The sequence below is a fragment of the Bombus fervidus genome, chromosome 10 (genome assembly GCF_041682495.2).
Source record: "Bombus fervidus isolate BK054 chromosome 10, iyBomFerv1, whole genome shotgun sequence".
Classification (NCBI taxonomy): Eukaryota; Metazoa; Arthropoda; class Insecta; order Hymenoptera; family Apidae; genus Bombus; species Bombus fervidus.
The window spans coordinates 8,168,903-8,196,863 of record NC_091526.1 but is presented as its reverse complement, the minus strand read 5'-3'; the positions used below and the strand labels follow the sequence as shown (position 1 = coordinate 8,196,863).

The following is a 27,961-nucleotide window of genomic DNA, read 5'->3' as shown; positions in this document are numbered from 1 at the left end:
TTGGATGTAAGGTCATGATGTGTGCAAAGAAGGTGTGAATTGAGACGATCAACGATTCATTGGTATCGATGATTTTATTGCATTGGATCGATTCATATTTACAATAGGGGACACATACATATGCATTTTCATCTACTCTACCGATTATCTACATATATAACGTTTCTTTATTTTCACCGTTAATCATGCTTAATTAATTCGCCTCGTCGTTAATGGCTGCTTATCTAGTTCGTACGGTAGAAACACGAAATACGAATCGATTAAGTTCTCCCTGGAGGAATCTGTTTCAATTGCGTTCGAATATATTAAACCTCGTTCCAAAAAATAAAAAGGAACAATAGTAATTGAAGAAATTAAGATAAGCCAGCAGAGAATGCGTTTAATTCACGGTAAAATCTTCTGCAAACTAAAAGAGGAAGAGAAACTGAAATAGTACGATTTTAAAAATCATAAGAGGTAAATAAAAATGCATAATGGAAATGAAATACACGCACGAAAACAGAGAACATCGAGCGACTGTTCCCTTCGTTTTCTCTATTGCAAAAGCTCTTAAAAACGACCGCGTGTAACTCGATGGCCAACAATCGATCGCGAACGTACCTAAGCGTTATTTTACAACGGATATTAATTAATGGCCAACGTTTTCTGCATGTTCTCGCTACGCGTCACTTAAAAGCTACTATCACACCGATTTATACATTTCGTCTAAGTATAGATAAAGATAATGCGTCCAACGTGTCTGTACGTTGCTCTACGCTTATTTCCGCAAGAAAGCTCCTATGCGAGCTTCCACGCGAGAGAAGAGAAATGAAAAGACGCGCCTCGATTCGGGCGAGATTTTCTTCTTCTCATCTTCTCGTTTCGATCGAATCGTCACGACGATACACACAGCCGTTACGATTTTTCCATATCGCTCGTTTTCTTTCTTCTCTTTCTATCGTCGATAATAATCCCTGCGCGCCGACATTGATGGCGCTGTAACGAAATCACTCTCTGTCACAAGTACAAATATTTACAAATATTTACATAAATAAGTAATCATCTCTCACAGGATACCACCGATTGAGCTTTCATGCGACGATTAATCCGATGTCATGGGGAATCCGCTGTCCAATATAACGTTCGTGCCAATACACGTTTATATATCCCTGATTCCTCTGTCTATCTGTTGATTTACCTCCTAGTGTAGTTTATTTCGCTCTATACGACCGATTATTTGCGTTCTCCAACATATTCAATCCGTGTTTTGCAGCTGGCAACTGCTCGTTCGGTTAAAATATCATTGTCCTGGCAGAATTGTCCGCGACGAATCGTCTAATTCGATTATTCGTACTGTTTGCCCGACATTTTTACACTCGCCGTCGCGTTGTCCGATTCCGATTTTCCAAATTAAGAATATTCCTACTTTCGTACCGGGGAAATTTTTCTAAATGGACGCACCTATATCGTTGTTTGCCAGCTCCTTTTCCCAAAAGACTTTTTTCTATGCTTATTTAACTTAGAACGATTTTAAAACGATTTTTCTATCTATTACGATTTTGTGAATCGTTCTCAATCGCTTGATAATTCGCTTGGCAATCGTGATCGAGAGAATTTTCAATACAGATGTGTTTATTTCGGTGCTGAAGTTCCGTCTGGTTAAAAAAACAGTTTCTAAACGAGATATCCGAAAGAAATTGTTGGAAATGATTTCGTTTCCTGACGAAAAAGACCTGAGACTAGCCTTAAGATAAAACAGAAATAATCTCCTACAATTTGGATGCTGTAGATGAGGTAGTTGGTTGTCTCGAAAGGATGCAGTAACACGTACGTACACGTTCCCCATTTGTCGAAGTCTCTGCCGCGTCTTTGGTATCTCTTCTTAGCCTCCGTATTGGAAACAACTTACTTTCATCGTGAAAACCTGACGATTTGTATTCGTCTATTTCCAGTTTCACCCTCTATATGTGTGTTTTAATCATCGACATCTTCTTCATGGAGGTCTCTTCATTTCGAGGGTTGCGTCAACTGGCCGATGTCCCCCGTGTAACAGGGTGCTCCGAGGATCAAAGGACACTGTGTCTTCCTCGGGTAATTAATACCGTCGCCTTGTCACAACATTTTGCTAAGATAACTCGTAGTACCAGGCGGTGGTAGCAAGAAAGGATTGACGAACGAATGGCCACCGGCACCGTGCTGTACCGACGCGTAACCAGACTGTTGATTGTGACTTTGCGATGAAGTACCTAGGCTATTTAATACAGGTGATCCGGTATCGTGTAATTTTCTCATGTGTTTTTTCAAATCGAAATTCCTACAGAATCCTTTGCCGCAGATCTTGCAAGAAAATGGCTTCTTGTCGTTGTGAGTATGCATGTGAAAAGTCAGATTGTAGATCTGATGAAACGCCTTATTGCAGATGTTGCACTTATAGGCCTTTTCGCCACTGTGCGTCAACTTGTGATTCTTGTAGTTCCCCTTTTGATGGAACCCCTTGCCGCAGTACTCGCAGACGAACGGCTTGTAATTGGCGTGGATGCGCCTGTGGGTGTTCAGTGTCGAGCTTCGGTTAAAAGCTTTGCCGCATGTCGGACATTTATGCGGCTTCTCCGCTGTGTGGATGATCTTGTGCCTGCACAGAGTGCTCGCCTGGCGAAAGCCCTTGCCACAGATCTTGCAGACGAACGGTCGAGCTCCCGTGTGAACTGGCATGTGTCTGGTCAGATTATAATGTGCGTTAAACACCTTCCCACATTCGGGACAGGTGAACGTTTTCTGTTTGTTCGCCGTGTTGAGTTCGTTGTTCCGTGGTCCGGGACTCTTCTTCTCGCGTTGGCTCTCGGCTGAAATCGCTGTTAAGCTCATTTTCGAGAAAGCTTTTTGAATGGTGGTTGGTGGTGGTGAATTCTGCGGAACGGTGGGTGTAGTGGGCGGTGGTGCTGGAAAGGCACTCAACAACGAATTCGGATGATAATAGAGAAGAGAATAGGGTTGCAAGAGATTCTGATGCCTCAAAGTTGGCACGTATTTCTTGAAGGCCGATTCCAAATGCGCGGAATAAGTTAACGAAGGAATGCTAGGCGGTGGAGGTTGCGGCGGTGTCGTTTGTTGATTATTGCTCTGCTCGGTAAGACGTTTATCCGGTTCCATGATTTTAGCGATGGAGAAGGTCAAGTTCTTGCAGGGCGCGGGTGAAGTAACCCTCTCTGGCGGAAGACTAGTCGGTGTTTCGGTCGCCATTGTACTGCCGGTTGAGAACGGTTGCATGATAGAGACCTGAAATGAAGACGTGCCAGGATCAGTTAATTTTTCCGTGCACAGGTATTGGATTTATTTTTACGGTCCATAACAGTGACAAACCCACCCCTATATCTAAAGATCCATTTACGAGTCGATAACGCTAATTTGTGGCATCTGTGGTACAGATAAATCTAAATCCTTAAATTTTTGTTTCAACAAGCATCCGGGTTTTCAACATTATGTATCGTTACGCAAAGCAAACAGGTTTTTTGAGACGATTATATTTTTTCTCTAATTTCAAAATCATCGATAATTTTTTATAACGAGGATACGACAAATTCGACGACTTATAATTTTACGACTTTAAGAACCCGAGTGGGTGAGCAGAAATAGGAATGGAAGGAGGAAGAAAGAACGATGTTTAAAAATCCATCGTAACCGAATTGACTGATGCAATTGCCGGGACGAAACATAGTGTACACGAGGCTTTAGCAGTCGTATAATGGGGGAGTAGCCAAATCATGGCGATCAATTTGATGACTCCAAGGACTGTCGTTACATGGTCGCTACGATCCTCCCTTCGCAGAAGTCTGTTAATGTTTTAGTGCACGTACATGGAGAGAACTAGCGGAACAGAACCCACATGTCGGCGAATCCGAATGAAACATGTGGTACCGTTATTATATCCACTCAATTGGCCCTCGTGTTGACATAAAAAAAGTACGTTCCGCATTGAACGATGAGGGCTGACAAACGTCGAACGGCGACAAGGGAAGACTGTTTCGCACTTCGTCTCCGAGTTAAACGCTGCTAAACGTCGTTTACTTTCGTTCTTCTTTTTCATTGTCTCGAATGGATTTCCAAACAGCATCAAAAGGAAGCCTGGTTATTAAAAAAATGATAAATCGTTAAGTGTATAGGCAACACTATCGTTCGATATAATCACATATGCATACGCAATTTGAATGTTGATTCGCGCACAAAACAGCATGAATATACAGGTAGCCATTAAGCATGTGCAACATGGATACGGGGAATGAATGGCGGGGCTGAATGAGTCGCGAAATGGTCAGCACAGTTGAAGAGCAAGCTTCCCCGAGGTATCACGGAAGGTTTGCACGTCGAAAAGTAGAAATGTTTGCTCCGTAGAATAGCGTTATGTTTGGACTTGGAATGACGGTTAGAATTGGATAGGACTGCTGACTGGTGGCTTCGTAATACACTCGCTTCTATCTGTAAAGATATAGGAGGGATTTGGAAATACAAATAATTCACTTTATTTAATACACAAGAGTTATACATATATCTTATACACTGAAGACCTCGTAAACTTACTCGCACGCACGCTTGTTGTCAACCGACTCTTCCAGATGCTTCTAAACGACTGCCAATCGTCTTTTGTCCTAACTAAGGCCTGGACGCCCGCTACGCTTACACACACATTCACATGTACAGTGTAACTGTATCATCTTCCTAACACTATCTCATCGAACTTTACGATTCTCTTCAAAAAAGAAGGGAAACCCCAAAAAATCAATGAATCTTATGCGACAAAAAATGAATTTGAAAAATGTAAAGTTAATAAGTATGGTAGAAGGAGAAAATTTCAGAGAGTACGGTAAAATGTTTGATATCAGAGAGAAAGCAAACGTGGTGCTTAACCACGATGAAAAATGCATGCTTCCAGAAACGGTGGAAATACCGAACTCCCGTCGATAGGGTGGAATATGACGCAGTGGTCCTGCCCAAAAGCTCCGCCCATTAGCTGGTATCTTTCGATTGTCCCACAGCGAAAGGCAGCCCTAATAACCGGGGAACAAGGAGTGGAAAAGCAAGACCGGTGTGAGAAGCGAGACTCGAGAAGGGAAACGATCTCCTCGCGCACCCCCGAAACGTCCCTATGACCTATAGAAAACCGTAGACGTCGACTTCATCGCCATGGAGCCGAGCAACTGTCGACTTAAATGACAAAGGATATGATTATATACCTTCGAACGCTTCCAAATGCAAGTTACGACTCGTACCCTCCTTCTTCCATGCTAACTTCGATTTCCACCCCCCTGTTCTCTCTCCTTCCTACGTACTTTCTTTCGAACATCTTTCTCACAGTCTCTAACTTTTTCCGTCTTAATGAACAAGTTACTATGCCGTCTATTCTTTGCATTTTTTCTTCTCTGCCTTTACTTCGCTTGTCTTTTTCATTCCCCTTCTCACCCTTTGCGTTACTTTCTTTCTTGCTCTCTTCTTCTGCGCCTTCTTCTTTTGCGTCTTCTTTACACCATGTCCTCGCTTTTACCATTCAAATGTACGCTCTCTCTTTCTCTTCTATACTGAACGTGTCACACTGACTCCTTCCTTGTCCACGGTGCTCTAGAGAGGCAGAGACAACCATTCGGTATATTCTCCTTCTCATTCTGGTTTATCGTCACTTGCCGTTTTATAATCCGTCGCAGTCGAGCCGGGGTGAGAAGAAGACGTAAAATGCAGGGTAAACGGTGGGGATGGAGGCGACAGGATTGGCCAACGGATCTATCACCCTCGGAAAAGTGACACGAGAGGGGAGAGTCGTATGGGATGTGGTGGGGGTTAGTATTGTTACAGTACTTAACGAGCGGCCGAGGTAATCAGTGTTGCTCCTTGCGGCAGCCGACAATTCTACCAATTTACTTCAATATCGACTGAAGCATGGCCGACCCTACTCTGGGACCATTTTGCTTCCTTTTTGCTCCATTGGAATCGATCTGCATGAAATTTGTTAATTTTTCATTCATTCGTGTGCATCTAATATTCATCAATCTTGTACACCAATATATCGCGCAAATCGTTTTCCTTTTTGTTCTCTATCATCTGGACATCTGTTAAATACCTTCTAAATGTTTTTACAATGACGTGAGATCGATGGGAATTTTTCGAGGGTCGTTTATACGCTTGTCGAAGTTGCGAGTACCAGCGAATGTTCGGAACGCGCGAAGGACGTTCGCGTGGTCGATAGAGGGGCTGAAACGATACCCGACTTTCGTGAGCCACTCGATGAACACGGGAGCACCCCCGTCAGGTGAGGTTGGCGTTAAATGTACAAAGTTTACCGATGCGATTACAAATCGTCCGAAGAATTCAATCACCTACAGTAAACTATCAAACGACGACGAGCGAATCGCTGGAACTCGAAGAAAGTTGAAGGAGCTCGAAGAAACTTGAAATGGCTTTGCAAATTTACCCGCCCCGTTGTCGACCCATTAATTATCTCCTCTCCTACGCTCCGACGATCAACCTTTCATTTTCTTATTCCACTTGCTTCTTCGTTGTCTCCGCCACGATGATAATCACTTCAATTCGTAACCAGCTACCCTATGATTCAACGTTCAACGCAAGAAACATCAATAAAATGTGTAAAATTGTAATGTGACATCGTGAAAGTAGATCGACACGTTTATTAAGATAAAATCAGTTAACCCCAAAACGGTAAGCAGGGATGATTCGAAACAGCGAGACTCCCCAATATGAACATTCCAAATCGGAAGGGGTGAAAGTGGGCGGATGGGAGTTTTGCGTGTACAGAGTGCATCAATCAGCAAGTCCTTCTGCGAATAATACCCGCTCATGAGGTCACACGCCTATCGCTCTTTTCCCTTAAGTGGCGATAAGGAAATGAACCGAACGAATTTTGTCGCTTAACTTTATTACAATCGTTGCTTAACCATGGATGATAGCGTAAAAATATGTCACACACTATCACCTGTCACTTTGACAGAGAAAAAAGGAAACACATGATGTGACAAGAATAAGCCGATTAGAAACTATGGCGACGAACACGTTTTCTTTCGAATTAAAAGCTGGTTCTTTACATCAAATGTGAATGAAACAACGCAGTTTTTGCGCGCAAAGCTACCAGACATTGTGTAATTTTTATTAGAACGTCTCAAGGTCCGGGAGACGTCTTTGGTGTGGAAGAGGACCATTAGCTCGAGCCACCCTTATTGTTCCATCCGTGACACCCGGTCTTCCATGATATGGCGCGTGAACAGTTGACATATAATTAGCATTTGGGGTAACGAAAGCTCGACTGAGGATGACAGGAGGCACAATACACACCCACTTGCTTATCCTCTGTCCCATAACTCGGCCACAAACCCGCCCTTTCTGTCCCGTACATCCAACGTACGTCGTGTAAGCCGATTCCAAAATTAGTCGGCTTAGAAACTTTGTAAGGGGTTCGAATTTCTCGACAAAAAATATATTACTTTTTTTCTTTTTCTTTACTTAGAAATATTTAATACGAAAGAGAAATGTATCTTGGGTCCACGACTAGATACATAATAGAAGAGAGGGCAGATAATAAAAGATGAAACAAAATTTTGTGTTTGGTCGCGAGGGTGGTAAACCGGCCGGAATTTGAATTGCAGTTGTAAGTAGAAACGAGGGTGAAATGAAAACGATCTCGTGCGTTCTTTTTTCCCGGGGAATTTAAACGCACCATGACTCCTGATTTCGAAGTTTCGCGTTATGAGGAGAGGATTCGCGGAGAGGGTGATTCAAAGTTAATTGGAGAGTGGTGGTGGCAGAGGCGAAGAGAGGCGAAGAGGAATAAATTGCGAGTCGCCTCGCACGAATCGGAAAGCGGTGGGTACCCCGGTGTTATATTCCGTCGGTATATTCTGAATTAAGTCGCTCAGTTGTGCGCCGTTTACTTTGCTCCTCGACTGCTCTCGAATCGTGTACGGGGGAATGGCTTAATTTTAAGGAACTTTGCGGCCGTTCTACCAAGTTTAATTCTATCCGTTGAACAACGTTGCACCGTGTGTTTCCCAACGACATATCCCGATAATGCCTGAAAATTACCTTTCGTGCAACGCGACTATCTGATCGTTCTAAATTCACGAGTCAAACTTCAAGTACAATTTTGGCAACATACGTGGAGATTAATGGAAATATTGAGATGCTTTGAATTTCTCAGATTCAGAGGAGCATCGTCGTTTACAGAAAAAGAGCTTGGCAGAGACAAAATTTCAGTAGGAAAATTGAGCGCTCAACAAAAGGCGCATTGTTTAAAACGAAAACGAAGTGATTCCAGAGAGCCCTGCGTATGAGCAAGCGTGCAAGGGTCGAAAAAAAAATTGGCGCCCACGTGCGTGGCTGTATGAATACGAGCGGCTTTCCAAAATGGCAACGAATCCCACTGGGCTCGATGCATCTCGAATTCACATAGTTCGACGTATCGTCGAGTCGAGCATGGTTGGCGGGGGGTTCACAGCTGCGCAGTCTACGGGGGTTTATTACCCCTCGCCTCGTAGCGTTTCAACTCCCGGTTGGAACACCTCGTTATCACCGATTCGTCCTTCTCGTTTCTGCCCTAAGTTCAATCCTAGTATCCTCGTTGGCTCTCAACGGTTTTTAGACTTTTTATTTAAACTAAAGGAAATATATTTCTGTATAAATTTTACCATTTATTGACTTTAGCAATAAACTCTTTGTGAAAAACAGCGTTTGCGAGAATTACGAGAATTGGAAAGAGTGAAATTAATTTATTAACATAATTGTTCGATCTTAATAGTTTCTGGGCTATTGATTTATAGAAAAACAAGCACGCAGGAGGCCATCCATTAAGTATAAAAGTGCACACGTGCCGTTTGGCTACGTGAGTTCACGATCGCCACAGCGGGCGCCTCGAATCACCGTCTGTGCGCGTTCATTTTGCATTTTCGGCGTCGTTGCTGCACCCCGCTGACAATGGCCGCGTAACTTGAGATTGTCGGCCTTCGTCAAACATAATGACGATCGCCAACGACGATCATAATAGTCTCACGGAATAATAAGTGGGATAAAAGTCAGGAAAACAATTGGTACCGCCATTGTCACTTCGCGGCCTATTCAGTCACCCCACAGACGGCCTGTTTGCGTTGCGCTCGTTTTGTCGAGAAACTCCACGGCTGCGATGGGAATCGTTCAGTCTCGCAATGGGAGAAATCAAATTATTATCGACTCGCTTGAGTCTATGATCGTTCGGCATCCTGCGGGCTGTAAACGTACAGTGACTTTTCAGGAATCTTTTCAAGCAAAACATACGTAGAACCAAATGTTTCACGTGATATAAAAATACAAAATTATGGTTTATCGCGCCATAAAGGATTTTTTTGGCGTCTTGAAAAATTTTCTAATAAATAATACTTTAATAATTTATAATTACACTTTAATAATTTTACAATGTCTAAAATAAAATATATAAAATGAGCTACCTAAAAGATGTTTTCATTCTTTATCAGATTATACACTTTATTCTCGTCGTACCAAATTTTTGTAGTTATATCGAAGTACCTACTATTAAAAATTATATAAAATTCCATATATTTGGATCTCATTAATTAATATATAGTAGAGGCCTCGAAAAACGAATCAATTCCTTATCGTGGTCGAGTTTACGAGTCTTATAGAGCTCTGTTTCTCCATTCATATTCCCAGCCGTCTCCTCCCACTTCTCTAGACAATGTACATTACAAAAGAGGTTTTTCGTAAGGCACGCTGCGTACACACAAACGGTGGCGTACGTCTGCGAGCGCCCTTCCGCCGCTTCCGCTCACGCTATTGAATCGCGATCACGATTTTCGAAGGAAGAATGGACCAAATTCGACACCAGCGGGGGGGGGGGGGTACTGCAAGGATGGATAGGGGTGGCACCGGAAGTCTTGCGTGCCATTTGCCTCGTACGATATACTTATCCACGTCTTCAAGAATCATCTGATGGTGAATGAGGGAGTATCCTTGAGTGGCGCGTGCCCGGCCGGATGACGAGTCTATAGTCCACCTTTAAAATGATCAGCCTCCGCGGTATCGTATTTTCCTTTGAAAGAAACGGAATGCCAGATGACGGAACACGCCTCCTTTCCAAACGCCAAACGCTTCGACTAACCTTTTCAGATCTCTTCTAACTTTTCTTAACCCTTCTTCCTTTCCTTTAATGTGACTAATGACTATCGTTTCAAAATTATTTGCCATCACCATTAGAAAATTTTTGAAATTTCTGTTCTTCGATCATTTATAAATGTTTTTAACGTGAAACTACCGGTGAAGTATTTGCACAATGAATCACGGTAAAGGCGAAGGTTATTTGAAATAATTTAACAAAGGACCGACTGAAATATTTGATTATCGAAGAATAAATTCGCAATGTGCCATTTTCACGACGCGAGGAATTGCTCGAGGACGTCGTCGTTCCAGGGCCATCGACAAAACCGTGAATTTAATACGAGGATAAAGTCGAGACGAAACACCGTGGCACGTCTCTCCTACTTTTCCAGGATAGCGTACGATCGAGTCGAAGTTTACCGTCCTATGCCGTGTTTCTCGAAATCGCGAAATAAATTTCCTACGGCACGAACGAGCAAACAAGTCGAGCGAAGGGAGCTAAGGCATGAATAGTCACACGCAAATCCCGTCACGGCTATTGGTTCCTTATCAGATATCAGTTATGTGGTCGATTTGGGGTGCGTGCAGCCTATTACATCTGTGATCCATTGATAAGCACGTCAAATCCGCCAACAACACACTCCTGGCCGGGCGAACCGCCATTCGAAGCCCCTCGAAACCGCACTTCCTCGCTACTCGAATCGATTACTGAGACCTTCCACGATTGGAGTAGCTTCGATTCAACCTGTCTTACGGCGTGTCTCAATCACTCGTCCCTCCATTCTATCATCGTCCTTCTTCGTCCACGAAATTATGAACTTCTCCCATCATTTTCAAGTTGATCGAGTGCTCTCGCGGATTATGAACAACTTTAATCTATCAGAAATTCGTCGATATTATTGTTGAACCATTGCGTTCAGAATTGAAGTTCAGATAAAAGGAGTGTTCAACCCTTTAAGTATGGGTACATTTTTGTAAACACTTGCCTTTAAACGTTGCAAAATGACAAATCTAATTTCATCATCTGTTTCAGGATAGCTATATTTAAGGCATTAAGATTTCAAGCCTTGTTCAATGAGCAAATTTTTCCAATCTTTTATTAGCACTTTAACTATTTAAAAATGTTAGATAACGAAGCCCTATATATTAAGCATGAACTCATTAAATTCGTTAACAAATTTTAGACATCAAGAGAAAGATGTGTGAAAGACGTCCTGTTACGATCGTTGATCGCACGTATCCCCTTCTAGGGGTTAAGTGTCTACCGATTCTGACGGGTTAAAGTGTTGGAAAGAACTAGTCCGACGGCTGCCATCTGCCACCCCCAACCCCCGGGGGTTTTTAGCGGAGAACGCAGGAGCAGAGAGTTCGGAGTTCTCGCGAGTGGCTTGGACGGCTCAATGCCTTTAACCGTCTCTTGGCCACCCTCGAGAAATCACCCTCTTCCTCTCTTCCTGTCTGTCTGTCTGTCTGTCTCTCTCTCTCTCTCGTCTTTATCCTATCGCGAACCATAACGCGAAGCTTTTCATACAAGATTATATGGAATATTACGTATTAAATGTCGCAATTCGCTTTCTGACCTCACCCGCCTCTTTCACGTTCTCTCTCAGCTTTCTCCTTTCGTTCTCCCAACGTTCAAACACCAAGGAAAACGATAAGGGAGAGACCCTTGCGGAAATGGTTTACTCAGAAAAATTGGAAAAGACACACAGCATTGAACGGTCTGTTATATTTACTCGCGAAACGATCCTTGGCTTTTCTTCGCTTCTCAAGGATCTAGAAAGGAGAAGACAGGTCTCGTTTCAACGTCGAAATGAAAAGTGCTTGCCATGCGTGGTCGAAAAGCAATCCAGACTCTGTCTGAGTTGATTCGTTTGGACTTCTTTCTTATAAGTAAAGCACAGAGGTTTATACGTTTAAGGAGAATCTAAAGGTATGAAAATGCACAGAATGAACGTAAGAAACACACGAAATATCTAAATTACAGTAGCTACTCGTTATTTTTAATCTGTGCGTAGAAATCATTTTTTAATTTATGTTCGTGAAAATCTTAGTTTGCATAAACTTCAAGAAACTTTTCTTACATCTTCTAATTTCGGATAAAATAATCTACCAGTGAAAGGGTAAAAACCCTGGTTCCCTTTCAACGATAAATTTACTCTGTATAGTACAACGAGCTACGGAGGATGAAAACGGGACGAACGAAGACGGAGAAACAGCCATACGACACACAAAAAGTGTCGTTCGTACGACTCACTCCCCCAATTTTGATCGAGCTCGAAGCAGCTGGCTCGGCTCGTGAATTCCATTTGAATAATTCCATGGCTCTGGCGCGTGCCGACGCTTCGTCTGGACCTTCGGCTCGATCGGTCACGAGATTCGTCTCTTTCCTCCGTATCTTGAATCTCATTGGTCCATCGTAGTAAAGACACGTGGCCGGATGTCGGTCTATTACCTTCCAAGGGTTTCCGCCTGTTGATGAATAATACCGTCTCGCCTCGTACCGAAACGCTCGTCTTTCGATCGATCCTTTGTTCGTCTTTACGTTCCGTCTTGACTACGCCTGGCCGCAAAGGTGTGCACACGGAATTCGAGATCGCTCTAATTTCATCCCTCGTAGGAACTACCTTTGTCAGATTAATTTTGCAGCCTCGCTTTTCGAAATCGGCTTTCCAACTCGATGGCTCGAGATTTGTTGATTAGAGAGAGGATTCATCAACTGAACAAGATAAGAGGTTCATCAATTGAAGAGATCAGCTATGCCTTAGTCATAGATTCATTTTTGAAGTCTAAGTAATATCAAAGAGTAATATCAATGAGTAAAAAAAGACCATTTTGTAATTTAGAAAAATCATATGTTAATTCTGAATCGTTTTAGACGAAAGAATTTTCGACTGCAGTGATTTCTGAGATTTGTAACAATTAAGCCAGAGATCAAACCAACGACGTCGGTTGTGAGAAATCAGGCAAAGCCCTGGAGAATCGAGCGGTCTTTGCTCTGTAATCGAATTCAATCCGAAATCTGTAAGGACGAGGAAGAGGAAGCGAATAAAGAAAAAGACGGGGTTGGTGAGCCCATAATCAAAGTGACCACTCGACGATTTATGTGATAAACGGGTGGTAGGGTCGCGGAAGGGGGATGTGGTCTACGTCGATGGAGGTGAGAAGTTTATTTAAGACCAAATCATCCTTCGTCGATTAAGGTAAGAGAGGGTGCGTGCAACGGGGCGACGGGGATGACGTTGTAAGAAGAGAAGGGAGAGGGCGGTACGTGTTATTGCTTGTATTGTGGCGCAGCCCCTCGAATCGTCAGTAGGGGTTGGTTTTAGTCGGCAAACTCTCCCCGGAGACTTCCAAGTTCTCGTTGCCGTTAAACGGGACGCTAACATGGGGACTCAAGTGAAAGCTACTTGTTGGCCAATACCAAGAAAACACCATGAAATATCTCATAGATAAAGAATATTTACCGTGTTTCTATCTTTCGCCAGTTTCTTCGTACCATTTATCCGTAACGTGAACTTGATATCTGCTCTATCGAAAAATTAATCATTCTTACAAATGGTAAGATCGTTTCTAGAAAGTCGACGAAATAAATTCCATTGCTTAAACACCGGGAAATCTCCAGTTTACCTTGATTCACGCGTACGGCTCACGAAATAAGCGTTAAAAAGTCCGGGAACCCTCGAAACAACAAGGGTCTCGAATAAAACTCGTTTAACAGATGCACATGCCGCCTTTACTCTCTCAGATAGACAATCACGAAACCGAACTGACAGGCAGCAACAACGCGAAAGGATATTTTTCTGCAGCAACCGTCTGGCCAGATCGATATCGTCTCCTTAACATGCCCGTAGCAACTTGTCCGCGAATAATTTCCTTATCTCGAGGGCGAGCATTATGAGCCCGTGCCTGGCCCCGTAAATATTTTCTGTACAGGTTTCTTTCTCTTTCTATTCCTCCTTCTTCTCGCTTTTTTTTTTTTCTCCTCTACATAGAAGCATTCCACTTCTCACCTTCGCAGCGGGTGCCTCGTCGAACCGAAATTTCCCCGACTCGACCTCGTTTGCATTAATTATCCTTCGCTGTATTCCGTCTTGCGCGTAATTGCGGATGCACACGCACGCTTCAACACACTGACTCACCCACGCGCATATACGTATACTCACACACGGCAAACGTCGTCCAACCGTACGCGTTTATCGCTGGCATAGCAGATATATATCGGGTTATATCAATCTTGCTAAGTGAGCAATGCATATGCTTATGGCGACGGAAGGTTTTCGACAGGCGGCAGAGAGGAACAGAAAGACGGAGAACGAGCGAGAGCGTGGGCGTAGAATGCCCAGTGGGCATCCTTCTTTTTATGCATATGTATGCATATGTATGCACACGCATGCAACACCGGCCGGATATAAACACCTGCCCATCATGCTCACCTATGCGTCCCGGTCTTCGTCCACGTGTGAAAGGCCCTTTAAATTCTAACGGGGGAGGTCGGAATATTTATTGCCAAAGGTGCTACCGCGAGCGTTTATGATGCACGGTGAATTAACGATACCAATTAGCCGCAGACAAAATCGACATTGTCGCGTTATCTCGCACCTGATGAGGATTATAACAAGCTTCGCTTGCAAGCGTTCTTCATCGATTGGTATTTATGTAAATCTCCTTTCATAACTTTATCGAACATGATTTTGATATCCTGATAATATACGAGGATACGAATGAACGCGGATGTCGAGATCGTTTAGTAAAAAATATTATCAGTTGCCGTTTTAACGAGAGTGGATTCATCCTGGTCCGTCGAAGCTGATAGTCCACGAGGACAGGAAAAAGAAAACCTCATCCACGTTTTGAAAAGCACTCAGTTCCTGAGCAGCGAATCTTATCTGATGCCGAGAGCTGATTGATATCGCGATATAGCCCTCGAGAGGGAGGTTTGAGTCTCATCCACCATAAACCATCCCCATCGTCAGCTTTATGAACTGGCTGCGGAGGCGGGGACCAGTGGTGAACATTTACTGCCTTCGAGGTAGGTACACATTTAATCATAATCTAATATTTAAAAGGTAATTTCACGGCCTGTTTACTTCGTACGATCCACCCTCTATATCCCGTTGTCAGTTTTTCCTCCCTTCTTACGTGTATACCTTCGACCACCATGAATCGTGAGAATTACGATATTTTCGACAAATTGATTCGATTCTATTGTCTTTGTACTTTTCAGTTAGAGTTACTGTTACTCAAAAAGCGTCTATAATACAACGTGTTGTTCGTAATTGTTCTTTTTCGTTTTGCCTGGCTAACTTAAATAGAAGTGGTAGGTTAGTATTCGCAGAATAGACACAGAAAAACAAAAAAGCGAAAGGCGATTGTTTGTACCAGGAGAAGTCAGGTATCGCGGGCAAATTGTAGACACGATAGACACGGTTACGTCCACGTGGCGGTATAATGAAAAAGCTAATATATTCGTTTACCGCTCGTAAACAAGCCGGGCATTGTTATTATCACGGGCAAGCCATTGCGATTAATCGTCTGCCGTTGATTCATTCGGCTTAATTTATACGTAAATTATACCCGGTCGCCCTTTCGGTGCTCAGTGAATAAGCATGAACTTCCGGCGTCCATAAACTTCTGTTACATTCTAGCCGTCCTCTGTTACTTCTACTCGAGCACAAATTTCTTCTTTGCAATGGTGAAATAATTTTAAGTAAGAAAAAGCCCAAAAAATAACGTTCTATGGTTAAACAAATCTACAGTGAAATGAAACTAGAAGAAATAAAAAAAGTAGGGGCACAGACAGAAAAGAGTCGCTCACGACTTTCGAATTCGGTGTTTCCCATCATATACCAGATCATTTGCTCACAGATACTATAGCGCGAGTAATCGTAACGATATTTCATATTCATTTCTACCATAGCTATGTCTAAATATGTGTAGTTTCGTGATAGATAATTTAAAAGAAAATGTCGAAGGAACGCATTGCATTGTAACGAAGGTTTCCTGTAACGCAAAAGATCTGCGTAGCAGGATCGCAAAATACTTACACGATAATGCACTTTAATCAGCGTGCGAGATACATCGCGTGAACGAGGTCGTCGGCTAATGGAGGAGCGCATAAAAATTAAAATAGCAAATTGGTGACATGGAGGCCTCTTGCATATGCATAGGTCGCGCGAACCTTCGTGTGAAGTTCATTCAAAACGGTTGGTTAATTAAAGTAATCGAGATAATCCGAATAGCCGAGTAATTAGCTACTAATGGTATTTATCGACCACCAAGTTCTTCTTAAACTGTAAAGCAAGGGCTTGCAGTTTAAAAGCTAAACTTAATTCCAAAATAAAGTTTCAAGATCTTCAAGAGTAATTGAGCAGAGTTTAAGAGTAATAAAAGGACAAGACAAAAAGATAACGAAGATGAAGATGAAGAGAATTAAAAGGAAAGCAGAGTTAAGTTCGATCGAAAAACATAGCGGCTTAAACAGTCGTTAATACGATGCGTGTTAAATTGCATTACATCTGCTTATTAGTCACGGCACGGGCAAGCCGCATGCGACGTTGAAAAGGCAATCGTGTAATACGTCATAATTTCCATAGCGTGACTGGACACTCCTCCGGTGCCCTCCATGCAACATCACGTTAACACCTATACATGGGAATTTATTATTTTCCCGTGTCTTGTGGAAACATACCTCCTTGCTTCACGTCTTATCTGCTCTATAATTAAGTGAAAAGGAAGAAGCAGTTTTCCTTAAACATTGGTTAATTCCTATATTCCTCCCCAAACTTCTCCGCGTCTTTTAATTTTTCAAGCTATAATATGATGCGTATGGAATAAAATATCTAGCAAGAAATACAAACAAAGTTTCTTCTATGTACATATATAATTATTTTCAACGACGGAACTCATAACTCTTAGTCCCCATCCCAACTCTATAGAACGTGTCAGATACATTTTTTCTAACGCGATAATCATGCGATAGCGGAGCTTCTTTCCTGGGCAAGTGGCATCTTTTTTATGGCTCGCATTTATTCCCTAATTAAAACGAAGACCGTGCGGGTGTAGTACTTTTTACACCACTCCTTACCTTCGCGCGAAGTCAAATGAAGGAACTTTTCTTGCCACGCCGATAAATAGTCCAGATACACATTTCGACGCGGCGAATCTCTTTCCTCTACACGCTGGAACGCGTTTATGGAAATGTTCAGCCACATTGTGGCGTTCCGGCCAACGGGTTTCCATTTGTGGACGGCAACGATTTTCTGTTTCTGTCGATCTGAAACTAGCCGACGTGAAGTTCAAAATATTCTTCACGTCTATCGTCTTTTTTTTTTCTTTTTTTGCTTTCGAAACGCTTTTTACAGAAATGGTAAGAAAATACCGCCTGCGAGGAAGTCGAAACGAGGTTTTACCTAAAGTAAACGACCCGTGATGATCCGCCAGAGTTGCATCACCTGCCCACGGCTCGTATATATTTACTATAAAGTCCGAACTCGTCGCAAGCGAGTCAAATTAATGTCTTCGTTCGTTTCGAGATAGGACAGCGGGGGTTGGGCCGAAAATCGATATCTTTGATCTGGTGTTAAAGACTGGATAAGTCGCACCTTTCGTTGCCAGCGAATACTCACGCAGATAATGGAACAGGCCGCGAAATATCGTCGTTCAATTAAAATCGTTTCGAGGAGTAGCTGATAGAATTGCTCGATCGGTGTCACGAGCGTTGTTCTGGTGAAATTCGACGCTGCAGACTCTGCTAAACGGGCAAATGGAGCGGTTGATTAATTTTACATAGATTAGCGAACGAACGGGCCGCGTGGCCGATCCTCGTTTTTCGAAGGCACGCTGAATACACACGATCCTGCCACGCGGAGAACCGAATTAAATTGATCTCGGTGAACTTTTTGTTTTTCAGAATTCTCCGATTGAATACGATTCCATTCGAAATCGCAGAGGAACGACACGCGCGTTGCTTCCACGATTCGTTACTTTTTCCGGTTAGCGTTTAGTGATCTGCATAGGAATTTAAAAAAATGGAAAAAAAACATTCAACAAATTACGAGAGTGGATGACGAGATCGATCTTGATTTGGCGAATAGAATACGATGAAACGAATCGATTGAAAATATCGTTGGAGAAATCGAGAGGACTTGCCTTTAAAGGAGTTTCACTGAAAGCTCAGACTGGGATCATCGAATAAGCAAAGGGCACACTGGTACGATGAAATTCGAGGTTACGCCGAGAGAGGAAGTGGTGCATTAATTTCGAGTTACCCCTTGAATATTCTCCAACCCCCGTACGTGTGACCACTACACGACGAGCACAGGACTTGCGAGTAGCAGTTACCCCGAGGTGTTCGGGACGGCTGGTAATTTGTAGGTAGATATACGATAGACAATAACACCGGTGAGGGGCGGCAGCGCCGACTAATTTGTTTATCATAACTTTATCTTGATTTATTGCACCCACGGTGTGCGCCCGTCTCGTAGTGCCAATTGTGCACGTTCATACGCACCCTTCGACGTATTTACACGTGCACGAATTAAAAAACGATGGCCGGAAAAATGCTCGAGCGATCTTATTCTTGAATGATTCCTTCGCTCTTCGACGACTCCTCGATTCAAATTAAATGCACATTTTACAAAAATCATAAAAGTTCCGTTCTTTCCTTAAATTCAAACGCAAAAATTGAAAAAGCTTAACGAGCCATCGAGCCGGTTAACAAATTCCCCTGAATTCGTTATCGACGTTGTATCCCACAAACTTTAGTCTCTGCAACTTAATCTTTCAAACTGAACAAAACAACTCGCGTTCCGAACGAGAGATTACACGATCAACGATTCCCCGGGAGCAATTATAGATTCCCCGATTGTTTCATCGCGCGTAAATTATCAGTGAAAAAATGCAGTCACGCTACCTGACTGGCCAGCAACAAGAAAGCAACGCGACAAGATAAAAATCCGCGAGCGCGGTGGCGGCCGGCGCTCGCATCGAGAAGCTAATTTTTTAAAGAGCACAGCGAGAAGGGGGTGCGAACAGGCGGAGCAACCCTTAGCCACGCTCTATCCCTTCCTTTCCACCCTCTGTCTATCTTCCTTCGTTGCAGCTCGATCGGTGTGCACGCAAGGCCTCTGCAAGAGCTTCGTGGCCAGCTCGTATTTCTCACCCTCCAACAAGATACCAACCACCTTTAGCCCCATCCTCGACCTCGCGGCTACACATACTACCGCACACATCTAACGCACGCATATACCCACACAAAATTCGAGAGGGTAGATAACGTCTTGCATGTATGTACGTGTGTTTCGGTACGCGTAAGAGTGCGAGTGTACCGTGCGAGTGACTAACCTGTGGTACACCTACACGTATACGTCTAGAGACAGATATCGTCGTACGTGTTCACGCACGGTGTCCAATACAGAGGCAACATACTAAGACACGAAAGGGTGTACAGGTATAACCGACATCCACCCGCCACGATGTAAACCTGCAACGCTGCGAGTGCTATCTAGCTAACTATCGCTGATTCTCGGCGCGAGACGGGTTCACGGGGAGAGAAGGAAGGAAAACAGGCGGAAAGGGTGGTCTTCGGCTCGTGGATCGTTTAAAACAGAGCCTGCCACGAGAACACTCTGGCGCATCCGTGAAATATTCCGCCAAGAAGGTTCGTTCTTCGATTGGCAAAGGAAGATTGTTTATTGCCTTCAACATCATATGATATCGTATCAGGGAAATTCATTTTTCTAACGCATTTTTGTTGGTGAAAATTACTAACGGCTGTTTGAATTTGTCGAGAGTACAGGGATAATAATCGTTTTGCGCGAAAGGAGGTGTCAACGAGCAGAAATTTAAACAAAAGATGGAAAGTGCTTTGGCAAGTGACAGGAAATTTGGAAGTCTCTTCGCGAACGGTTCAACCCCTGTTTGGATACTTGAAATACTTAGTTCTGCTCGCGTGATCTCCCTCAAGTTTTAATGTTCCGCCGGTGCCTCTTGCAAGGTACTTTAACAAGCGCGCAACGAATTTAAAAATTCCAAAGCGAAGTTTCTTGGCTGTCGCGCGACGACTATTTGTCACCAAATTTTTGAAATGAAATCGAAACGAGGTGGAGAAAAGAAAAGGTGAAAAGATATCGAGAGAGCGTTGATATTTACACAAGATGATGTTCGACAAATTTGTAACGTCGAGTAGAAGGCAAAGAATGTGGAAGAGTACAACAGAAACTAGAGCTTAACGTCCGGTAAGACCCAAGACTACACGGGGCCTCCTCAAATATTAGCGGAGGACTGCGGGGTCCCCTTTGAACTCGAATCCCCCAAAATTTCTATGGTGAATAATCGGAGACAGCTGGCACGATGCGAAATCAAGTAGCGTAATAATGCCCCGAAACTTCAGCATCCAGAGCGGGAAAGCAATAAAACGAAAAAGAGGAGGAAAATGCACGGGCTCCCTCGGATTCGAGCATCTCCCCCGTCTTACCTCCATTGCTTCTTATTTCAAATATTTACAGAACGAAAATATCGGTTGAAGTTGATTCTTTGCTTCCTCTCGATATAAATTTTCATTCGTTAAAAATTAGCAGAGAAAGAAACATTGAAAAGCAGTCAATTAGAAGAGCAATAATCTCTGATCAATTTACGACCGATATTTTGTTGTTTATAATCCCCATCAAACTCGAATGCCTTCCCCTTCTCTAATCTTTCATTACTTGTTAATTAACAGCACACATCGTCGGAGTAACGAGAAATTTTCGGTGGCAGGTTCGTTTATCTCTGTCAATAAAACTGTGAACGCGGAACACCATAAGGGCTCGAGCATAAACGGGACCAGGATCGACTAATAAAGCGATATCTCTGTATTCGAAGGGATACGTGGCCACATCTCAGCGGTCTGATCTGCAATTACCATCTCTATATAGCAACGTTTCAGCCATGGCCTCTCGCGAATAAATGACATACACCGCACGCGTGATAGGTATGCTAATCGTGTGGCCCGCTGTAAAATTTGCTCGTCAGCTGCGCCAGTTACGATCACCGACAAATTCGATGCAACGAAATGAAATTGTGCCTTTCTTTCTTCCTGCAATTTCGTCGTGGAACTGCGATCAATTCGAATACAAACCCGATCTCTTTCTGTAAAATCTTCAAGCATATTAATCAGTAAAAGGACTAACGCAAACTCCATTTCTATAACATCAGATTGATCCGACTATATGATAATTGAATTACTCGGAAGTCAAACTTATCAAAGTTTCTTAATTTTACTATTGGAATAATTATTATTTTATTAATTATGAGAATTTCTTATTTTATGCTTTAAAAACCAATGGATAAAACTCGACGCAGCCGATCGGCGATCAGCCTTTAAGTATCTCGATTCTAGGTACAGCAGATCTCCGTTTATACGAACTTGCTGATGAACAAATAGTTTATATAATTAACTTATATAACAGGAGTTCATCCTCGAATGAATAGATTGAATCAGCAAGAGTTCGTTTAATCAGGCACTAGATAAAATTTCTTTCAAATAAATGGAATTTACATAAACGTAGTTTTGCTGTAGCAGAAAAAGTAATCAATTCACGCACATGTGACGCGCGAAAAAGGCACCGTCTAGCATGCCACGGATAAAAGAAAAGCCTGAGGAAACTGACGAAGGAAAAAAGAAAGTGACGGAACCGCCCTGGTATCGGGCAGTTTATCCCGCGGGAGGAGCTACGATACAATGAATAAAGAACGAAGCAGCTTGGTCGAGTGAGCCCTATGAACGAGGCCTTATTGGGATATTAATCGTCGTACCAGGCGAACGCCCTGTCCCCGAGTGTTTGCACGAGGTTTGAAGAGGCTGCAACACCAAAGCTGCCTTGCAGCGAAACCCTCTCCGTAAAACCCCCTCCTTTTAAGCGCAACGAAACACTACAAGACCCCTTCTCCGAGCCCCTCCAACGTGTTCCTCTTTTCGAGCCCCGTGATACTCGAAAAGCCTAAGTACTACCACGCTCGAATACTGCTCGAATACTTCGGACACGCTCGAACCCCGAGCCACTTAGGTAAAGCTTGCGTACACGTTAGAGGTAGGTAGGTACGTAAGTTGGTAGGCTTGATAGCCGCGTTGCACGAATGCTTCGAAATAATGGGCCGTCGATCGGCCGCGCTTGTTTAGAAAACATAAACCGGGCGAGCTAATTGTTCGCTAATTTCCAGTGCCACTTGTACGGCCACTCGTCGATTAATGCGTCACGGTAAGTATACAGGGTGGTTTCTTTCTTAAAGAGAATCTCGTCAGCGATAAAAAACATTTACGTGTGTGATTTTCTCTCGACGATACATGTTACCGGGCGCATTGAAAGCATTTCGAAAATGGTCTTTGATCTCCACCGTGCTTCGTCGATCCGACGCTTATCCTGGATGGGAATCGCTCCAATGGGAACGACGCTGATACGGTTTTGTGTCTTGGATTTTTATGGATTTGTTGAGGTGCTTTGATTGATTTCAATGGGCGCCGATAAGACGTGCTTTTATAAATCATCGTAGACTTTTTTTCAACCGATGTTCTATTACGATTTGTTGAAATTTATTAGCGTGACAATTTGCGTGTCCTTGATGGTGGAATGTGTACTTGTATCGTGTTAGCTCGACAAGATATTCGAGCGCGACGGGCGTTTTAATCCATTTAGATAGCAGCCTGAAGGGGAAGAAGTTCCTCCGTTTCATCCACTTAAAAAATCTGGCTAATTATGCTATGTCATTCGTATCGTAATCCTCTCTAAATTATTTGATTTTCTACGTACAATCTGACGAAATCTGAATAAGCGATCTACGTATCGCTAATTCCCTTTCAAAAATCATAATGTCTCACAACCAGTATCGAGATCTCTACGTAATTAAATTTCTTCGAGGACAATTTTTGAAGAATAGCGATTTATATTGCAAGTGAATCAATATCAAACTCTCTGCTTAACAAAATTTATCGGAGGATAATTTTTAAAGGAACTATTTGTATCATATTTAGTTATTTATATTATAAGCGAAAATAAATCAAGTACTTACAGAATATGTGAAAATTTAGTAGTAGCCTGATCGAATCGAGTTCCGTGATCTGAACACGTTCCGATAATCCTGAACACTTTCACCCAGACAGGACTCCCAGAGCAGAGTTCAAACTTCCCTATGAAGTTGCAGCATCAGCGTCTTTTCTACTTGATCTTGCAGTTCGTTCGTCTAACGCGACATTGCAAAACGAGAAACTTCTTCTGGGTCACCAGTTCAAAGAAGCATCGGAACTCATGATGACACACGGCGACCTTCGATAGGTCGGCATCTACTAGAACAAAGTCTCTCAAATTAGCCATCGACATTATCGAAAGCTCACGATCAATTTTTTCGCTTCGATTTTCGACTGTGCGCCATTGTCGCAGGGACGCTTGACACTGAACCTCTCAGCAAATTAATATTTCCTGTTGCTCTGTTGGATTCACGTTCATCACATCGACGGATTGAACGCCTCCTAACCTTCGGTAGTCTTTGATACGACCCAGGCGTATTACTTAGAGATGCGATTTGAACTTTTTCACTCCGAATAACGAAATTCTCCGATGGGAAAGTTCCAAAGTTTAGGTTTCAGAGCAACCAAGCGCCCAAATGTCAGCCATTCCGGTCAAACGTCGCAACCACTCGGCTTCTCCGTTAGGAATGTCCGTTCCTAGAATCCATCGCTATCTTCTACGCCGTCTGCATCCTCCTAAAGCTTCCTTTTTAGCGAAACAACACTGTTGATTGGGCACAGACGATAGGCTCGCGTGTACAGCGGCCGGATGTCGCTCTCACCATTTGTCCCGCAATCTCATAGCGAACCAAGCACACGACGGATCACTTCGGACTTTCGTCGGTTCTTTAACAAAAATTTTTCCTCGCGATGCCGTGGAAATGGTTGATCGCTGTTCCCTGGCAGATGATCGACGGAGATCACGAACGATCCGTTTGCCGTTGGAGGCGCCGAGTTTGCCGCTGCTGACGTGTGTGCGGTGGCTGCTGGCGAAACCCAACGGAGGTTTCAACTGCAGACAGAAGGGTGAAGGGAGGTCACGAGTCGAAGGTAACAGCAACCACCAATGGGGCGGTACTAGGGGCGGAGCAAAGAGCAACCTAAAAACACGCCCATCTCGTTGCATGATCATAAGCTGCAACACCCCAAGGAATGCTCCATCCCTGTTCCACTCTGTCTCCTACTATCGTTCGTCTTTTCCTCTACGGCTACAGCCGGGCCACCTTTTCTCCCCATTTTTCCCTCTTTTTTCTCATTCAATTGGGACGAAGGCGACACGAAACGCGGCGACGTTAAAAGTGCAGGCGAACGACGACCAAGTTCCCTTGCTCGCGTTCGACGCTCTTCATCGATCCCTCTTTCTCCTTTGATCAGCCTCGCTGAGATTACGCTCTGCGATTCCATTGCTTTGCCTTCTCGAGAGACGAACACGGAACTGTATTCTAAAATGGAATTCCTTCGTGCTAATAGTCTCATCAAGCATCTGTCTTCGTGTCACTGATTAAGGACGGTCTTGAGATGCGTTTAAATCTCACTCGTCGACTATACAAACTCAGTTTTTTTTTTCAAATTCAAGGCATTCCATCTCGATACTTCCAGAAGGATGCAATTTTGTATCCTCTTACGTAGAAACATACGGAGAAAGTTCCAAAGAGGCGTATTAACGAACCGAGTGGTAGGTGTGCTTATTAAAAAAATATTTGCTTAGAAATATCCAGCGAAAGGTGAAAGCTGGCGGTGAAATGCATTGAAAAGATTCCCGTGACGGTGTACGAAGGGTGAGTTGCATCGAGCCTCGACACCGCCGGGGGTTAGAAGCGAAAGGAGTGATAGAGAGGGAGAGAAGGTTCGGTTCGAGGGTCGACGAATGAGCCAGCGAATGAATACCGAGTATGGATTCGTGAGGAGCCAATAGGGGTGCACGATGTCCTCCCTCGTTTGAGAAAGCCACGCCAATCGTGGGCGTCCGTCACCCTCCGGGCTTTTCCTGAGGGGTGGCGATGGTAGAGACGCATAGCTGGCTTCAAGGGCTCTACCTGGCTGGCTGATAAAGACAGACAAACCTCTGTCTTCTGTGGCGGATCATGCCAGCTTTGCCAGGCAGACGACCTCGTAGCAACCACACCTCCACCTTTGCATCCACTTTCATTCACTTACAACCACTTTCTACTGACGCCAATGCTCCGACGCCTTTTCTTAGATTACGCGCCCGTTTTCTACCCTCTTCCGCGTCTACTGTGATTAACGGATTATGGAACTCCGCCGATGGAACCGAGAGAGGGCTGAAAAACGGGACGGCTCGGATGGAAAACGCGAGTACATTTTTCCATGTGTGTTCTTTTCTACATAGAATTAAAAACGGGCATTTCTGGCGGGTGGTAAAAACATACGAGAAGTTGATTATTCGTTAATTTGGTTAAACGTCGAAATATTTGCTTTAACCATCGAGATTTCTCCCGGAACGTTAAACGAATTGTTTGTAACGTTAAAGGGTAGGAAGGTATTAGAGATCCGATCGGATGCGGCCACGCGTTATTTACAAATCTTATATCGAACGAGCTTTTATCCGAGGTTCAAGTGCGAGGGATATAAAGCTGAATTCATTGTTTGTTTCGCGACGAGTTTGGCACTGGCACACGTGGCGCGTCATGCGACGAACGTGTCCGGTGCAGTGTCATACGCAACCACTCGAAAGACAAAGGAAAATTTATATTCCCGATATCGACAGCGCAGTTTTTCCATTGTCGTTGATAGCGTTCGTCGCTGATGATATTCGTATGCGTGCAAAAATCTGGCATAAAGGGATCCAAGTTTCAGGGAAACGTAACAGCCTGTCACGCTTCCTGGAGCAATCAATTTCAATTTCTCGTCCGCATTGTATACTTTTATTGTTTGCCAGCCACGTTCATGCACGTTCCACGTATATTTGCGTCTCGGTCGAACGAAGCAGTAGCCAGGAGTGTCGACGAGTAATCTCGTTTCCGCTTGGTCCACGAAGTTAAACTCCGTGCATTGGACCCGACTAGCAGTGTTCTCGTGTCCACATCTCGTTTCGTTTCCCTTCGCCGTCCTCTTTCCAGGGAATCGTCCGCGGTAACTTCGAGGGGGAGTTAGCCCGGACAATATATCAGTTTACAATGATAAAAAGCAAACACGGGAAATAACGTGAGGAATTACTGAACCAAACAATATGTCCCTCGTCTCTGGAGAGACTGCGTATATTTCGACCGAGCAGCTCGGCAGCAGCCGACGGAGAGTGTGTGCCAACACATTTTCCTTACAATGCGTCACGATTTCGTTTTATTCGCGACGGGGCGATACGACCGTAGGGACATCGAGAATAGACTCATTATCACCCGTCAAAGGGGATGATCGGTCAAGTTGGCTCAATTATATCGGTCCGTACTTTTTCTTCTTTTTATCAGAGATAGATTCTTCGAGAAGTATCGACTTTCGATTAGATTAGTCGCGTTCCAAACGAACGAAATGTCGGACATTGACGGTAAAAAGTATTCGTCGTACTGAAAACGCAAGAGGCCATAGCGTCACGTCATCTCGAGGGATAGAGAGACGAAAAAGATGACTAAAAATTGGTACCCTCTTGCTCGCGGGTGCCTCTTGGTGGGTAGTACTCATGTAAGCAGTGACTAGTGAGGTAAACTCGAGTGTCTGAGGGGAAAAGGGAATACGGAGGACTCAGGGGTGAGGAGTGGTCGTCGCTAGTGGGTGTAAGGAATGAAGGGATAGTAGTGAACCGAGCTATGTTGCCTACAGGGGATGGAAGAGGGATGGTTTTTCCTCAGTCTGAGCATTCCGTAGACGATATGTTTGCAGCTAGGCTCACTTCGTCTCGGTTCGTATGCGGCTTGTATTCCTACTCTACACACGTACGATCTCTCTCTCTCTCTCTCTCCCTCTCACTCATCCTATCTCTCATCGGTCTCTTTTACTCCAGTTCAGGGAACTACCCTCTCTCTACTTTCTAGCTTCCTTTTTTTCCCGTTCGTCTTCTTTCTTCCTTTTCTCTCTATCTGCGCGGCGGCGTACACGCGGGCCACCGGCAAGAAGTAGACAATTCACAATTAGCAAACACAAACAGAAGTACGAGTGGCTTCAAGTTGCTTGGGACGCGGTGGCAACGGGCTTAGCCGGAAGCAAACGGTGGGGTAGGGACTTCTGGGATGCGAAGCGACTAGCTTGGCAGTCCCTGAGCGTCAGCCTCCGCTCCAGAATACTCTTCTCAACTCCCGGCCCAACAGAGACCGGCGAAGGCGCATGTATGTTCTGGAAATAACGGGTGTACTCTCTGACGTATCTTGATTGCTCAAATTCCAAACGAATCTATCTGATTCAACCTTAAGACCGTTTAGCGAATCCGCACACTACTAGATACACTGTGTTCGTATTTTCCATTTATATCACACTATCGATTTTTCAACTTCTTTGACTATTTCCTTAATAATCGATCGAATCAGATAAAATTATGTATACGAGAATTCTTTTGCTGATATGTATATATATGTATGTGTGTGTGTATGTGTGTGAATGTGTATATATATATATATCGTATGTAGTTTGGTGATACGATTTACATTGTCCATAATGTTAGAAAATATTTCAACCAAATCTGAGAATACTGTACCTTCTAATCGATCAATCGTACGATTTTATGATTACATCTGGACGTACACCCGGTATATACGCGCATCGGACTCTCGCCGTTGCGTTGGAACACTTGAAGCCCCAACCAGTTACGGCAACAATAGGCTTTGTCTTCGCGCCGTCGGCGCTCGCAAATTG

The 27,961-nt window shown here is 43.7% G+C and overlaps 1 protein-coding gene across 1 annotated transcript; it reads right to left on the bottom strand.

Moving 5' to 3' along the window:
- Positions 1 to 55: 55 nt before the first annotated feature.
- On the bottom strand, positions 56 to 27,661 carry LOC139991478 (uncharacterized). Its single transcript, XM_072011582.1, has 2 exons — positions 23,167 to 27,661; positions 56 to 3,255 (listed from the first exon to the last, which is right to left on the bottom strand). Exon 2 carries the CDS (start codon positions 3,244 to 3,246, stop codon positions 2,092 to 2,094), a length of 1,155 nt encoding a protein of 384 aa, XP_071867683.1. The 5' UTR covers positions 3,247 to 3,255; positions 23,167 to 27,661; the 3' UTR covers positions 56 to 2,091.
- Positions 27,662 to 27,961: the final 300 nt, after the last annotated feature.

Bases quoted from the DNA above. Each gene is read 5' to 3' on its own strand.
- LOC139991478 (XM_072011582.1), bottom strand. From the start codon at position 3,246: ATGCAACCGTTCTCAACCGGCAGTACAATGGCGACCGAAACACCGACT.